This window comes from Pezoporus wallicus, unplaced genomic scaffold (assembly GCF_028554395.1).
Source record: "Pezoporus wallicus isolate ANWC-B61680 ecotype Strahan unplaced genomic scaffold, APGP_CSIRO_Pwel_v1 scaffold_7402, whole genome shotgun sequence".
NCBI classification, from domain to species: Eukaryota; Metazoa; Chordata; class Aves; order Psittaciformes; family Psittacidae; genus Pezoporus; species Pezoporus wallicus.
In genome coordinates, this window is record NW_026641037.1 from 1,413,584 (window position 1) to 1,425,259 (window position 11,676).

The 11,676-nt window shown below is 42.0% G+C and overlaps 1 protein-coding gene and 2 long non-coding RNA genes across 3 annotated transcripts; 1 reads left to right on the forward strand and 2 right to left on the reverse strand.

Moving 5' to 3' along the window:
- The first annotated feature begins 2,127 nt into the window (after positions 1 to 2,127).
- RARRES1 (retinoic acid receptor responder 1) lies at positions 2,128 to 11,581 on the forward strand. Its single transcript, XM_057421827.1, has 6 exons — positions 2,128 to 2,380; positions 8,428 to 8,490; positions 9,412 to 9,586; positions 10,256 to 10,392; positions 10,956 to 11,018; positions 11,112 to 11,581. Exons 1-6 carry the CDS (start codon positions 2,156 to 2,158, stop codon positions 11,268 to 11,270), a joined length of 822 nt encoding a protein of 273 aa, XP_057277810.1. The 5' UTR covers positions 2,128 to 2,155; the 3' UTR covers positions 11,271 to 11,581.
- Positions 7,308 to 8,677, reverse strand: LOC130605951 (uncharacterized). The gene is made up of 2 exons (XR_008973834.1): positions 8,609 to 8,677; positions 7,308 to 7,947 (listed from the first exon to the last, which is right to left on the reverse strand). It is a non-coding gene; the product is annotated as an uncharacterized LOC130605951 (long non-coding RNA).
- LOC130605950 (uncharacterized) lies at positions 9,592 to 11,124 on the reverse strand. The gene is made up of 2 exons (XR_008973833.1): positions 11,044 to 11,124; positions 9,592 to 10,119 (listed from the first exon to the last, which is right to left on the reverse strand). It is a non-coding gene; the product is annotated as an uncharacterized LOC130605950 (long non-coding RNA).
- Positions 11,582 to 11,676: the final 95 nt, after the last annotated feature.

Sequence of the window (11,676 nt, forward strand, 5' to 3'; positions counted from 1 at the left end):
AAAATATATGAAAAATGCCATTATCCTCTCATAAGCAGCTGTGTGATGTCAAGACAAGCAGTGCATTGTAAAGCTGGGAGAGGTGCCAAATTAATCTAAAGTTAACCTTTCTATATGGGATATAACTCAAATGAAGATGAGAGGTTTGGCTCCCAAACTAGATAAAAGAACCTTAATTTGCTGCTTAAGTTATTGACTGTATCAGTTAAGACTGAAGGCAAAAAAAAAAAAAATCATCCCAAACCTCATAGTTGCACACTTTCTCATGGATGCCGAACTTACTGAAATTGAATTTACAAAAAACTTCATCATCTTCTAGGATGATTCCTATCAGAAAATAATTCTTTCATTTTTCTGTAGTACAAGTCCTGGGGGAAACTGCTACACAGATTCTGAGGATGAAGATAGAAAGCTAAATAATGTCAAAGAAAGAGATGGGAAAAACTAAATAATGTCAAAGAGAGAGAAGGTTCCATACTTTTGTCTGGAACCAAGAATAGTGCATGACAGAAAACCAACCATTAGGGTACAAGTACACTCAGATTAAAAAAAAAAAGATGGAGTAGTGTTCAGAGCCTTGCCTGCACCTGACACAGGCTCAAGGGACAACTGGACTACTCTGCAGAAGAGAAATCTACTGAAGGTTACTAACCACCCAGAAAACACCCCTACCACATCAGGAAAGCAAAGAGCTGTAAGTGGCAGAAAGCTGGGAGGGTATTCTTGGGAAGCATGAGCTATTTTTGCCTTGTTCTTCTGGTCCTCGCAAAGAAAAAGCTCTGTCCAAGGGTACTGGGTGAGATGAGCTCTTGGCTGGAGTCCATATGGTTGTCTTCATCCTACATTTTCACTCAAAACACAACCCATTTTTCTTGAGGTGCTTCAGAAATTGTAACAAAGAATTTGCTAACAAGCAATAAGAAGGAATAAACCAAGCTATAGAAGGGACAACGCAGAAACAGCACAGGGTTTCTAGGAAGGAAAGCTAAAAAAGAGAGGAATTACATTTGCATCTGTTACCCCAGTGGAAAGAAAGAAAGCAGCATGCCAGAGGATGTGAAGATACAAAATATTATTTATTGACAATATCTCAGGAAGGAAAATCATTATCACAACAAAGTGAGGGCAGTTAAATGAGTGAGGTGGCACAGAAAACAGTGTAATGAAGATTTTTTATTATTTTACTAATTATTTCCCTCACATAGGAAAGCCTCAAAAATACTGAATTTTAAGTTCTATGAAAAATCATTACAGTAATAAAGGCAACTTAATGCTCTATGGGAGACAGTTTGAGTCTTTAACAAGAGTTCTGATTTACTACTTTGATGCCCCAATGCAGAAGCATGCCCCACATGCAGAAGCGTAAAAACAGGTTCCCAGCTGTGCCCAATACAACCATCCATCTGCTCAAATGGTAATAGAGCAGACCATTAAAAACCCAGTATTTTTAGCTCAGGAAAAAACCCATACATACAATATGTTATCCCATATTCAGTCTCTCCAAAAGAGATGCTTCCAGCAGTAGCACACAGCAAGCTCACGTGTGTCCTAAAAATCATCTTAAGGCAATCTGGCTGCCAGGCTGCTGTCTCAGTTCATTTTCTTCACACTACAAGAGAGATGACATTCTGGTTCCAAAAAACTTCACTTAGTGAGATCTATTTCAGGGAGGAGTGCTTCATCTGCATCTTGTGCACAGTTTTTGGAATATTTCAGCTGCATCTCAGGGAAAGTCTGTCTATCTGTAAGCGAACCTGTTGAGTTTTAGGTAGTGTTGAGTTATGATAACTCTGAGGAGGCGATAACTTTTTTTCCCTAATAATTACCTGTATTTGTTCACATACGCATTATATGATTGCTCATCTGTCTCCAAGTGGCAGTCTCTCACTTCACACTGGCACTTCTTCTGGCTGAGGGGGCAGCGGTTTGTCTCGAGGGAGCCCTAGGGTCTCAGACTCCCCCAGTCCCCTGAAGCCCCCATGCGGGCTGCAGCAGGTGGGAGGGCTGAAGGGAGTAGGCGAAGAGACAGGAGTTTCCCCAGGCACTGACAGCGGAGGGAGGGGAGGGCGGGAGGTAGCGGGCCGGGCCCCCGCTATTAGTACCGGCCCTCGGCGGAGCCCGCCTCAGTGCGGAGCCTCCACGGCCTCTCAGCACCATGCAGGAGCTCAGCGCCGCGCCGCCCGCCGCCTTCCTCCTCCTCCTCTGCCTCAGCGTGCTGCTGCTGCCGGCTGCCGCGGCTACGGGCACCGAGCAGAAGCTGAGCCCCAGCAGCCGGCTGGCCGCGGGAGCGGCGCGGGTGGCCCTGCACTACCTCAACTTCCAAACGGCGTCCCCCGGGGCGCTGCAGGCGCTGGGGCAGGTCCGCAAGGCCACGCTGAAGGTAGGCGGGAAGCCGGCGCGGCAGGGCGGAAGGGTAGCGGGGTGGCTGTCGGTCCGGAGGAGAGCGGGGAGGGCGGGCGCGGTCTTTAAAACAGCGCTGGGAAAAGTCTAATTAACAATAATTACTGTAATAAAAGAGCGCGGCCCTCAGCGCGCCCCCTTCCGCAGGGGGTTCGGACCACCGGGTGCCCTCAGGAGGCGGCAGTCCCACCGCCTCTTCCCTCAGGGGGCACCTCCGAGGGGATCCGCCGCTAATGGTCACGATTTAAATAACCCCAAAATCCAAGCCGAGCGCCCCATATGGTGGTTGAGGGTGCCCCAAGTGCCCTGGCTTGGAATCAAAAGCAGCATAGCATGGAAACTGAGGAACAGAGCAGGCACATGAGGGAAAGAAAACAAGTTTGATAAGGGAATCTTTCCAGCAGAATCACTTCTGGAGTGATCATCTACTTTGTGAGAGTAGGGACAGAAAGGAATTGGCTTTCTCCTTCTAGAGACTGAGAGCTTCAACTAAAGGCAGCACAGTTCCCATCAGAAAACATGTCTTTAGTTTTACATGTCAAATTGAGGTGAGAGGCCTAGATAGAAGCAGCTATAGGGGCAGAGCTTTCATGTCATGAAGAGCTAGTCAGGGATGCTTGAGGCACCCTTGTCATGCTCTGTTCTCATCTTCTGGCCACAGGTTTTGCATCCTTCTCAGTTTCTGAAAGTAAGAGAACAGGGAAAAAAGCCTGGGAAACACTAAAAAAAGGAGATCTTACAACATTTGTCCTTCGGCATCTGCATGACATCTTCAATTCAGACCCTCACTCCTCAAACTGAGAATAAGATGCTGTAGTGTGAAATCTTCCAAGAAAGACGTTCCAAGCTAGCCTAAAACATTTAGGATGAGCCTCAGTCTTTCACATGTATCCCAGCTGGTAGCTGCACCAATTCAATGTGAAGCCTGTTTGAGTTGCACACAGTATTTAACAGACCAGAATAATTTCCAATTAAATTTGACAAAACACAAACTACCACATGAAAATTCAGAATGTGTGTGCTCTTTCAGCCTTGCACTGTATGAAGTAAGTATAGTGTTAGCCGTGCTACCTGTCAGGGAATGCAAACACCATGTCCTGCTGTGGATTTATCTGAGACACCACCCTTTAGGTAACCCTGTTCTCACCACCATTCCCAAACATGTCATTAAGCATATAGTTTAAAAGGTGCTGAGCATGCATGTGCTGGAATGACATTTCATTCTTCTTATGAAATTGCTGCAGATGCCTATGACAGAAATTTACTGTGATACTTGACACTTCTCTGTCGAAACTTACAAGTGCTCCTTCTGTATTTACTGGGCACTTTACTGGGTAGTGTGCATAGGTATATATGTGTATATTTACATATACAAATGCTTGTGCCTCTTTAACAGTATGTGCTGCTGGAAACAGTGCACTTGCCTAGTAAAGAGACATATCAGAAGTAAGGGGTTGGTGCAGATCCTCTTTCCAATCTCCATGTAACTATTTGCAAGGTAGTTTTGGTTGCAGGGAGAGAAAGGGATTTTTTCTGCCCGCAACGAGCCATCTGTCTTTTAATACAGGAAATAAAAAAAATGGTTCATAGAGAAGTGAAATGCCTCATTACTTCCTTACAGTACTGGATGTTGTAGGAGCTCTCTATAACCACTTTCTATAGTTTATTTCCCCTCTTTCTTTGCACACTGTGAAAAGAAGAGGAGAAATGTACTAGACATGGTCACTTCCTTCTTTTCTGTCCTCCACTGTAAACAATGAAAAGCATTTCCTGGAAGGAATGTGCTATATTATGTAAGTGGAAGAGACAGAAATGTCGAGGTTTGGGTTTTTGTTTATTTTTAAAGAAGGTTAGCTTCATATTGGTTGGTATATTACTGTATCTAGTAAAAACAGGATAACTTTATAATGGGATAATAGGATAATTTTATAATGGGATTCAATAATGAGCATCGTATTTTAAAAACTAACATTACTAGCCCACTAGCCAGTGGAACTGTGGTAATTAGAAACAGGACTGGAGACAAGTCACCAGTATGATAACTCTCTTAGATGTAAAGACATTTTCAAGTTCAGGTGAAATGAGACTTCTGTAATTTTTTTGTCCTAGCAACAAATAGTAGAGATACGCAAAATATATAATAAGTCCTACCTTGCCATTGGCTGCCGTTTTCTTTTTGTTGTCCCTTCTCATTCATGTGGGTTTTTAATTAAGTGAGTATCTTCCAGGAAACAGCAGCATGCACCACATGGAATAGTTGACAGAGGGACTTTAAAATACATGTTTTTAAAAGAGAAGCATTAGTGTTTGCCAGCTGCCTAGAATTCACGAGAGAAACTTTCAGAACACTGATGTAGTAGCAGTCTCCTATACCAAGCTGCCCTGGAATTAAATCATAGCTGAGCAGAAGGTATGTGGACCAGGAGACGAGGTGCAGAGGTAAAGCTAGGTAATGTCTTGGCTGAACTGCTACACTTGCTTAAATTGGACTATAAAATACAATTTTAAAGATATTTCTCTTCACAAGCTCACCTTGACACAAAACAGCATAACACCGTAACCATGATCCTAATATTAGAAGTCAATTAAAAGATTTCTATTTATTTCCAACAGTCAGTAGAATCCGTGGCAGGGTAGGTAAATTGTCTAGGGAAAGCTAGGTACAGAGAGGTTGAGAAATTATCCATCTCTGCTGGGTTTTCCTGCCTGCATGGGGTGACCTGGCTGCTTGTGGATCCATCCTCAGAACATCCTGAAGCTGCAAGCCACCAGAGTGGGCTTGCAGGGGCAGTGCTAGGGCTGCGAGGTAGGAATCCCCATGGGTGACGCTGCTCTCACTCCTCTCTGCAGTGCTAGCACCTCTACACTTAATAAGCAGGTCAGCCCTCTGATCTGGCAACCGAAAACTGGTCCCAGGGGAGAAATTATAGTGGGGAAACACACATAAGAGATGGAAACCTGCAGCAACGGGTGAGAGATGGATCACCCCTTTCTGTGCCAGTGGGGAGTTACAGCAGTGTACATCAATTGCAAAACCACCTCCTTTGGGACCTGGAATGAAACTGCTCCTAAATTGCTATTTTGGCCTTCACAGTACTAAAAATCTGTCATGAAAATTGCATTAATTTTGAGCCCAGAAATAAAAGAATCCCGTGACCCAGATATTCAGTGGAAAATTGACTTACTCACTTGTTTTCTTCTCTTTTGGACACATTGGCTGCTTTCAGCCAGAAATCATTGCATGATGTCGAATATTCCTGAGCTCAGATTTAACTCACACCATGTGATGGTTTATAGCGATGCACTTTGAAATTATAGTGGAAATACTTTTATAAAAGTTAAAATTGTTTCATGCCAAATATACCTTCTACCTCTCTCTGGTAGGATCAAAGTCCTGTGGGATGCATACCCAGACAACATGTTTTTTAGCTTTGTAGCACCACTTGAAAGCTTGAATCTAATTACTATTTTCAAAGTTATCACAGCTATAAAAATAGTATTTTCTTTAGCAGAGAGACCAGGTAACACCAATGTGAGAACAAAGAATATGGAAAGAATAGCTGAACATATTTGAAATGACCGAATATGCTAGACAGAAAACATCCAGTTTAACTATAAAAGTTTTGTTGCAGACTTTAAGACCCTGATGTTGTAATTGTGTTTAGGCAGCCTGTGGCACTATGTCCTTCAGGAAAAGTTTCAGCAGGAACCATTCTATCCCATCCATTATCATCAATTAAATCGGAGCTAAGTTTCTCCTCCTGCTTCAGAGGTGTTGTAGTCCACCTATTTCAGGTTCTCTCATCTGTGGTACTGGTGTCAAGAAAAGGAGTAAGCCTAGGTCACTGTGCTTAAAAAATACCCATACTTAATTAAATGAATGTTAGAAACAACAGCGGTAACACAGCTCTTGGGTAGCTTTTCAATAAACAGAAACTTAGGACTTAACTGTAGTGATTAGTGAGAGATTAGACCTTTCTTTCAGCCCCACAAATACCCAATTCTTTTGTCAGCCTGCATTTCAGAAAGACAGCTTTTACTATTTTGCTGTATCTCTTCATGTCACGCTCTCTGTCATTTCAAGGACTGCATTTTAGCTGATACACAAAACAAGGGCAGGAGAAGGGAAGAATGGAGGGGTGGAGAAGAAAGAGATATCTGAATTTGCCCTCTGTCCATTTCCTTCATTCCCTTCACGGTGTGATCAGGGTCCAGCTCCAGACTTGCCTCATCTTGAAGTTCAAGAGGGTGTTTTACAGAATTAGAGTAAGCAACTGAACCGATTTGTCCTCCTACCTGCAGCACATAACTCCATGTGTGTACTAAAGGCAAGTGCTGGGCTGATGGCCTTGCCCTGGGAGTGAAATTTTGCTAACGTTACGCTATTAATGGCTTCCAGGAAGAAAGTATCATGGTAACACAGAGGCCCAAGTTTAGATAAATAAACCATGTCCATTTGCTTTGGGTTCTAAGCTTCAAAATTATGCAAACAGCCAGAATTCCCTTCCTGTTTATCTGAGGAGTATTGTATTTAAAAACCAAATAAGACTAATAAATCAGCGCTGTTGCTGGAATAGTCACTTGATTTAAAAATATGCTTGAGAAGGCAGCTTGCTGCTCCGGTAAGATGCCTTTTCTACATTCTGCCTCATGCGCCACACAAAGAAAAGCCTGTGTAAAGATATATCCCCCACCAGCAGCAAACAGAACCAAGAAAAGGTTTATGACAAGGGAGAATGCCTCTTATTAAGCCAGGCAATAGATGCAAAAGGAATAAACTTTCAGACGCAAAAGTGACCTTGTATATCAGAAAGCTTGTCTAAGAAATCACAGCATAGCACACAGAAAGACTTTAGTTTACTTCTAGCTGATTTAATCAAAAGAAAGGATTGGAAATGTACCAAAACGTTAGATAACACATAATGTTATTTTATAAGGAAGTAGTTGAAGAAATAGAAACTTTTCAATACTATTTGTTACTCAGAGTCCCCACTCAAAAATACAGGAATTTCTAAAGTTAATATAAAAGTTGGTAGGAAAACAAGAGACTGACTAATGAAGTATAGACCAGATAATGCAGATACTTTTAATTGGCTCTGCTCTTTCATTATGGAATGAGACACTGATCCTGTTTTAGCGTAATTAATAGTTTTTATTGTCAACATTAAAAGCTAGTTTCTGTTTCAGCATGCTTTGGGCCGGGGCAGTCTCATATCCCACACCAAAAATATAATTTGTTAACTGAACAGTTTCTGTCAGCAACAGCAAAAAAAACCCCACCCAAATAAACAAACAAAAAAACCTGATAGCCAAGAAAATGGCATATCTCAAAGTTTACTCTTTTAAGGCTTTTCTGATGCATTACACTATAAGACATGCTACTGGCTGCTTTCCATAATCAAGGAGTATTCTTTTATTTCTTCCTTAACAAGCAAAATCTTGGATAGTTGATTGAGCAAGTTAGTGACTGGTATTTCCAGGGCAAAAAGAGCAGATCAGAATCCTGCTCTGCCATGCTGTGTAACAAAATCAGTCTCTTTCCAGTTGCTGTAGAAAAAAATAACTAGAAAAGTTAGCATCCTTAAGGCTAAATTAGTGTAAAGCCTTAGTGTAATTCCTGTTCAGCTGTGAATTAGTCAGCAAGATTTGATTCATTTATATATTCAGGGGCACTCTGATGTCCTGTGCAAAAAAGAAACCTCCTTGGAGGCTGAACACGGATCTGTAATTTTATGATTTTTAAAGTTATTCAGTATCGATCCACCCCATGAAGGACTTAAAGCTGCATTTTTCTACTTGTGAATCTCTCTGAGGAAAGGGTGCAAACCATCCCTTAATGTAAGGGCTATTTAACGGTAGTATTGAGATTCTTCGCAGTTTGCTGCTTAGGACTGTCTCAGTGCATCTCATCTGACCAGTTTCCTTGAGGTAGCCATGATGCCCTTGTTTCCATTATTCAGCACTCATGGCAAGTTACGCTACATAAGGCTATAGTTATGCCAATTGCTGAATCCTTCTCTCTTCCAGAGCATTCCAGATTCTGGTCACAAGTACTACCTGCAGTTCACTACCGAAGACTACAAAAGTGGGGTGAGTTTATGGTCCTCCATGTTTCTTCTGATAGTGTGTTAAATGAACTTCAATATCTTCATAACAGGTTACATTTAAGCGCTGTCATAAAAGGGTCTTTCACAACGGAAAGACTTACCTTTATGGTTCTACCTGTCTGTCCAGCATGGGGTATGGCTTGCGCTTGGAATCACTTGAGTATTTCATCTCATCAGCCCTCAGTCTCTGCCTGGGCCCAAGTGGTCAGAGCACAGTAGTCACCCACTTTGCTCAGTGCCTGAAGAGCCTGTTGTGTTTCAAATCACATTAGTCACATATAAACACCTGAGTGAAGTCCTGCAATGGCCCAAACTCGACATGACAGTATGGTCCCCATTATCCAGCTGTACCTCCTGCTGTGTACACCAAAATGAGAATACAGACTTAACAAGTTGTGTTTTTTCATTAGAGCCCCCCCTCCATTCATTCTGTCAGACAGTTGTCATTAGCAACTTTACTGTAAGCATCTGCTTTTCCATTGCACACACATGTGTTTTCAGAACTTATTATGAAGCATTATTTCAAGGCTGAAGTACAAAAGAGTCCCTGTTATCAATTGAGGTTATTTTTTGAGAACTCAAACATATTTCCAAGTCGACTTAGTGCTTTTCTGACACACTTTGATTAAAAAGGTCTGTTAAATCACTTTAGCCTCACGGGTTTAACGTATTTACTTTTCTGGGAAAAAAAACAACAAAAGAAAACCCCTACCAAGAAAGAAAATTATAGCCTTCTGAAGCCTCCTTTCTTGACCCTGCGCAGTTTTATACAAAGTATCTCACAAAGACATATACATATTCCATATGTATACTTCACATCATGTATCAAGGGGCTTTTTAAGAATGTGTTGCTGGTAAATAAAACCTTAATTAAAGACAACATGTTTAAATTCTCTCTTTCCAGGAAAATGCTGGGAGCTGCCTTGCTACAGTGTTGTATCCGAAGACAAAGTCTCCACCTGTTGTCAGTATCAAGTGCATGCAGAGCAAAGACCAGAGGCAAATCCAGGAAGAGGACAACAGACTTTACCAAAAACTCAGGCACCAAACAAAACCAATAACTGGAAACAATATTCCAGGTATGTTCCTCCAAATAGTTGACTGTATTTCATTTTATATTAAAGAGCCTGGGTGCTTTTAAGAACAGAAGCAAATGTACATGCATTTTAAAAAGGAGACACATGCATTTGCAGTAGCACCCTAATACCATAGAACTAACTATCAGAACAAGTCTACCTTGACAACAGTTCTTGGGGAGAAGAAAACCCACAACCCAACACCTGTTGTGAAAGTGTCTTGGATTTAAGAGCAAAGCCTGTGCAGTTTTATATTCAAGTAAATGCAGAACGTCCTCACGCGGTAACAGCTGCCTTAACCCACACCCCTTCCCCAGCTGAGGGGGCAATTCACAAGGGATGACTAACAGAATTTTTCCATCCTGGAAACAGAGCACTCCGGTCCCTCTTTTCCTCCCCACTAAGTAGGGGGTTCCACTGTCATGGATACTGGGCTTCTCCCCTCCCAGCAGGGACCCAGTAAGCAGAGTCTCTTGGCAATTTCAGTCCTGTCACGCTTTCATACTCTGACTGCAGGCTCAGCATCACTTTCCTCCCTGTTCAAGACTAAAACATCAAAAGCAAATGTTGCTTCCCAGGAGTAGTGCTGCACCAGGCAGAAGTGCTACGGGTTTATAATTTTCCCACTGGACAGAATCAGTCATTTTATATTACTCTTTCTCTCCCTTGCAGACAGCCATGGCAATATTGAACCTGCCCTGGAATCAGTGTGGGCTTTGGCTGTTGCTGGCAGCAGCTACATAATGTGGGAAAAGTCAAGAGAAAACTTGGACTATTTCATGGCACAAGTGAAGTCTGTGAAGCAGTGGGTAAGTGGAGCTAAGTGAAGTGGGTAAGCAAAGCGAAGCCTAGCCAGGCTGAAAGACAGCATCAGTCAGTGCCCAACCTGCATTCTCAGGGAACACACCTTACACCTGCAGCATAATGAACAGGAGTTCCCAAAGCTTTGTTTTCCCCCCATCGCCTCTGATCAATAGATAGCATTCAGTTTTTAATCCCTAGTTATTTAGAATGAGATCTGAGTTATTTTGAATGAGAATCTCTCTGAAGGAAAAATTAAAAAGCAGTGAGAATTCTCAAAGTTACTTGAGGGTTAGTCAATTAATTAGGACCAGAGTCAGCTGAGTTTCAGGTCAGAAAACAGATTGCACAGCCACGCCACAGTTAGTGCCTTCTAGGCAGGATATGCTCCTAATTCCCTGTCTCTCCACACACAAAACCTGCCTCACTGACCACAGCCATCTCGAGCCCTGTTCACCTCACCTCGCTCTCTAAGCAAGCTAAATACAGTCAAGTAAATCTGAGTAGCCTCTAAACTTTAACAGTATAACTTGTGTCTTTGGTAATTTTTTTCTTTTTGAAACATGCCCAGATAAGGAAAGATGATTTTACTGAGTTTGACTACACCGTCCTGCTTCATGAAATTCCAACACAGGTAAGAAAGTGCACGCATACACTACCTCCTTTCATTCACTGAGGAACAGCATCAAAATTGTAAGAGATGTGTATTTTTAATTCTCTTCTCCAGGACATTATCTCATGTCACATGCGCCTCACTTGGCTTCCTGGTCATCCTCTGAAAGTAAAATACTTCTGTGCTTCAGTAAACCATGGGCTGGAAGATGGATCTGGAATGGAATCTGGATCAGCTGCTGGGGTTCTACATGAAAAGGGACCCAATCTTTAAAAGCAATTGTCAGTTTTACATACCTATATTAAATGAGAAATCCTTGTATCAACAGACCTGGAGCTGCAATTTTTCTATACAAGCTGAACCATGAATGAGTGCTTTTGCTACTCTGTCTTGTTCCAAAATTAATTCCCATAGTTTCTTAAACTGCTGCACTCGTAGAGTTCTACATAAGAACCTTTGCTACTACATATATACACAGAGAAACATACACAAGTTCATTTTATGTCACTGACTTACCGTAGCTTTGAATAACATAGTTTGTAAACAAAGTTAATATATTGAGATAAAAAAACTTGAGAAATGTATTAATCTGTTGCTAAGAAATATTTGTTTACCGACTTTTGATTTTTTTTTTTTTTTTGGGGGGGGGGGGGGGGGGAGGGTGGCAGGGAGGGCTGTG

What these genes read in the sequence shown, in the direction of transcription:
- RARRES1 (XM_057421827.1), top strand. Translation starts at nt 2,156, where the DNA reads ATGCAGGAGCTCAGCGCCGCGCCGCCCGCCGCCTTCCTCCTCCTCCTC. An exon ending in AACTGGAAACAATATTCCAG is followed by an intron (nt 9,587 to 10,255) that starts GTATGTTCCTCC and finishes TCTCCCTTGCAG; the next exon opens with ACAGCCATGGCAATATTGAA. An exon ending in TGAAGTCTGTGAAGCAGTGG is followed by an intron (nt 10,393 to 10,955) that starts GTAAGTGGAGCT and finishes AAACATGCCCAG; the next exon opens with ATAAGGAAAGATGATTTTAC.